Here is a 4,606-nt window from a genome sequence, read left to right as displayed (position 1 = left end):
TGGATGTTTGAAACACTTTTCCTCTATTCAGGGCCATGCAGGGTATTGCATTTGATCATTGTTGCCATTTCCTGATCCAAAAATGTTGTAAAGCACTCTGTGGTGAGTTGACATAACAACATAAGGATCCCAGCTTTGGAATACTCAAGCCTGCCTTTGGAAGTGGTCTGCTAACAAACCTGAGCGCAAACCACAGCTTTGGAAAGCAAAGGCCTTGATGGAATTTTGAGTGTGAAGCCCAGCACTTTGTAAAGGACTTGCATCTGACAGCACACTGCAGCCATGGGGGCTTGGTTAATGAACAGCTGGACACTCAGGAAGTTTTCTAAATTTGGGGACCTCTTCAGTTAAGTGAACTTAGGGTGCAGGGTTGCACACAAGGCATGGCAATTTGTGGAATGCTGCTGGCCTGGGTGAAAGCTTCCTGGATTGCTCTTTGCAGTAATTTTTCATTGGAGAGGGAGCACCATCTGCAGTTACAACTAGAAAAGCTAAAACACAATCCTCAGACTTTTTTACTTTTTTTTTTTAACCTACAAGCTGAAAGTCTTCTTCACACTCGTGTATTTGAACCTCACCCAGCCACAGCAGGGTCACAGCTGATTATCTCACATTATAGATGTGCATGCTCACAGCAGATTTATTGGCTAGTCTGTTCTGAAAATACCACTCACGTTCCCTCCCTCTTTCTTCAAAGCTTCTCAGGAAAAACAGACAAGCACCTCCCTCCCACATCGCACTTACACCCTGCTTGCAATGTCTTCTGGATTTCTGGCTCATTTAGAGTAAGAATTCCATCTAGGACACATGTGCTATTCACAACTGCATTCCTGGTCCACAGCTTCTTTTGGAATTCCTGAATATTATCTATCAGGGAAAGAAAATCTTTCTGTGAAAGAAACTCAGAGTACTGTGGAAAGATCAGAGAAAAGAGTAGCTGCAGCCTCTCACAGCAAATTTCCCTGCTTTCCCCAAATAGAAAAGTTTCCATATTTCTGTTTGAATATGGCAGATTTATTACTCATTTAACAGTATAGAATAATTCATTGTTTGAAGCACTTGAGATCCAACAGGTCCGCCCCATTTCTTGATTTTCTTTGTCCTGTCTCATCAGGGACTGAATGTCTAAGCAAACTTTCACTGTAGGTTTGCCAGTTGGGAGAGCAGTTTGCTGCCGAGCCAAGAAAAGCACAAGAACATTGCAAATTGATTCTTCTACATGGTGCATTTGCAGGAGTGATCTGGTGTGTCCTTGTTGTTATCTCACATGCTTCTGTCAACACTGAGGTTGCTCAGCCATCGTTGCTTTCCTAATGATTTCAGCCACTTGCCCTCTCACACTCACAGAGTTGACTAACTTGACTCACACATCTAAACTCTTTGCAGCATGCTCAGAGGAAGAGAAAAGCATCCTGGTCACCTAACTCCAATTTTCATGTAGTCTGTGAGCAAAGGATTTTCCTGTTTTCTTCTTTTCAATTCAACTAACTCCGTTTTTAGACTCATTTTGAAGAGGAGCTGTTCTAGTCAATACTTCTGTACAGGTTTTACCCTACCTCAGGCATGACAGTATTGATATATGCAACCACTGAGAAATTAATTTAAGTTGTGTCAGAATGGCTTCTCTCTCTCCTTTCTGTTAGTGGATAAGAAGTTGAAGGGCAGTTGCATCCTGCACGGCATGGGAACTGGAGGAGCAGGGTAAGGGAAGAGTTTATTCCCATCTCCTCTGAACAGAGGCCATATCTGGAATACTGGATCAGTTTTAGATGCCCTATGGAAAGGTCAATGTGAAGAAAATGGTGGAGCCCCATACAGGCCACTGGATGGCACAGGAGCATCCCATGAAGCAGGAGAGTCTGAGGGGCTTGGTCCTGTTCACACTGGAGCAGACAAGGCTCAGAGTTATCAGAGGGCCCCAGCAAAGGACAGCTGGAAAGAGTCTTAGATGGCAGCAGGAAAACTCAGACATAAAATAACGAATAAAAAACTCATACCAAGGATTGTTCAGCACTGGCAGAAAGGCCAGAGACCCTGGGGAATGTCCACCCTTGCAGTTTTCCAAAAATTTATTGAAGACAGATGTGAGTAACCTTTGGTGGTGTCTCTGCTATGAAAAAGGCCTTGTACCAGGGAAGTCCCTTCCAGAATAAATCTTTCTCTCAGTAATTCTAAGGAAGATTTAAAAACCTTTCTCACTTTCTGGATAATTGCATCCATTGTTCAATTTCCTTGAAAAACTGTCATCATCAAATCATGTGTACAATAACTTGGGGATTACATGTTGGATACTTATAAATTCCATTCCCCCAACATCAGACTTCCCTCCCAACTCAGCAGCAGGTCTTACCTGTTCTCTTGTCAAATGTAATCCCCTCCACTGAAAGGTCAAAGTACTTCTGCACCTTTACTTCATCTTGTGATTACTGAAAAATGTACAGAAATACTTTTGTAGAGTTTTGGACCTGACAGTTCTGCATTTTTTTAGATTCTGTCTTTGATTAGAAAAAAAAAAAAAAAAAAAAAACCTATGCAATAGCAAATGCAAAGTTTCTGACACATTCCCATCCATATCCATCCTTGAACCTTTTTGAACCTTTCCTTTGCTGTTCTGTAGGATTGCACTCCTCTCTGGGGCAGGGGTAGCTGTGCCTAAGACATTCCAAGCAGAATCTATGGACTCCTAGAACAAGTTAGGCTGGAGGGAACCTCCAGGGGTTTTCTACTTCAAGCTGCTGCTCATGGCTGGACAGAGAATGGGAAGATATTGTCCCATGCTGGTTATGAAGCCAGGGCAGAGACAGCAGTGTGGGACGGGAAGGTTTGTCACTGTGCAGCTCTGGAATATTTCCTGCAGGTGGCTGAGGGAACAGGAAGCATTGGGAAAGTGGCCACGGCTGTGTCGGTGAGTGAGCATAGGAGGAGAGAGGCTGCAGGAAGGCACAGGGAGCTGAGAGGGGCAGAGAGTGTCAGCACAGGCAACACAGCTTCAGCTGGGCAGGGCAGCCACAGACAGACAGACAGTCTCACATTCGGCGATCCTGTGACACTGGGGGAAAAGGCAGCACAAGCAGAGGCAGTGATCTAGGTTTCAAATTTCTTGCCAGGGCTGCATCTTTTCTCAGAGCTGCAGGATTTGCATTTTAATGACAGCCACATCCAGGGCGAAGGGGACGCAGGAAGGAAAGCTTGTCATTGAAATCAATTGCCTTGTAATTCGGAAGGTGTTCGTGCTCTCGGGCAAGGTACTGCATCAGGATTTGCATTCTAATGACAGCCACATCCAGGGCGAAGGGGACGCAGGAAGGAAAGCTTGTCGTTGAAATCGATTGCCTTGTAATTTGGAAGGTGTTCATGCTCTCGGGCAAGGTACTGCATTCCACTTCCATCACTGTGCTCACACAGCAGCCAGACACCTCTCTGGACTTTGTGGGAAGACATCATGTCATTGTGGTGTCCCCCAGCCAGGTTGGTTGCTTCTTTTATTATTCTGCTCTTCCCTTGATAATCAATGTGTTCATAGAGAGTGATCTGGGGATTGTGCAGATTTTCAGTGATCACCTGCAAAGAGCTGATCTTGTCATTCATATCTTTACCAACAAAGCTATGTTCTCCCTCCTCAAATACCAGGAATTTGCCTCCGTAGTTCTCATGCTCATAAGCCACCCAAGGACGGCCAATTACTTTCACTGAGGAGACAACATCATTCCAATCTGCATCTTTTAGATTGGAAATGTTAGTGGTGAATTCTCTGGACAAACCCTGGAAGTTGGCATGCTCATAAATGATGATTTTGCCCATCTCAGTAGGACTTCTGGAGTGCAGATTTCTTGCTATAGGAGCTGGATGACAGCCTGCACAAAAGGAAGACAGAAAACAAGCAAAGCTTGTAAAAAGACTTTATGCTCCAGACACAAAATTATGGGAAGTGTGGTGAAGAAAAGGAAAAGTAGAAAGTTTTTAGCAGAATATAAACATAGTAGCAGCTGGAAATTAATGAGGGCATGACAGAAATTTCAGTTTTGAGGGAAAACATAAAACAAGACATTTGCCCACAACTACTCAGTTCAAATTACTTGTATGTGTTGGTTTAGGTGCATACCAGCTCATGTTCAGCTGCTGTCTACCACGTGTGGGGCTTTTGTGACCGCAGGGCTGGACTCGGCCCTGGTGAACTTCAAACCATTGACCTCAGCCCATTGATCCGTCTGCAGAGCCTTCTTACCCTCCAGCATACAACACTCACCCCCAGGCTGGTGTTGCCTACAAACTGACTAAGGGGGGAGATCCAAGGATGGGGCACCCACATCTTCTCTAGAGAAACTTCTCCAGTGCCTCACCACTCTCACAGTAAAGAATTTCTTCATAATGTCTAGTTTAAACCTATGCTCTTTCAGCTTGAAAGGCCATAGTAAAAAGTCTCTCTCTCTGCCTTTCTTATCTTTCAAAATGCTGCAATAAGGTCTCCCAGAAGCATTTTCTTCTCTAGGCTGAACAACTCCAAGTATCTCTGCCTTTTTTGTAGGAGGTTCTCCAGCTCTCTGCCCATTTTCCTGGCCCACCTCTAGACCTGCTGTAACATGTCTGTGTCTCTCCTGTTCAGGAA

The 4,606-nt window shown here is 44.5% G+C and overlaps 1 protein-coding gene across 1 annotated transcript; it reads right to left on the bottom strand.

Annotated features, from left to right (window-relative positions):
• Positions 1 to 3,267: 3,267 nt before the first annotated feature.
• LOC120506334 (epidermal differentiation-specific protein-like) lies at positions 3,268 to 3,801 on the bottom strand. Its single transcript, XM_039717747.1, has one exon. The coding sequence runs from the start codon at positions 3,799 to 3,801 to the stop codon at positions 3,268 to 3,270; it is 534 nt and encodes a 177-aa protein (XP_039573681.1).
• Between the last annotated feature and the right edge of the window lie 805 nt (positions 3,802 to 4,606).

This window comes from Passer montanus, unplaced genomic scaffold (genome assembly GCF_014805655.1).
Source record: "Passer montanus isolate IOZ18808 unplaced genomic scaffold, ASM1480565v1 scaffold39, whole genome shotgun sequence".
Taxonomy (NCBI): Eukaryota; Metazoa; Chordata; class Aves; order Passeriformes; family Passeridae; genus Passer; species Passer montanus.
Note: the sequence above shows the minus strand (reverse complement) of the source record. Positions and strands in the feature narration are given on the sequence as shown.

What these genes read in the sequence shown, in the direction of transcription:
- LOC120506334 (XM_039717747.1), bottom strand. Translation starts at nt 3,801, where the DNA reads ATGGGCAAAATCATCATTTATGAGCATGCCAACTTCCAGGGTTTGTCC.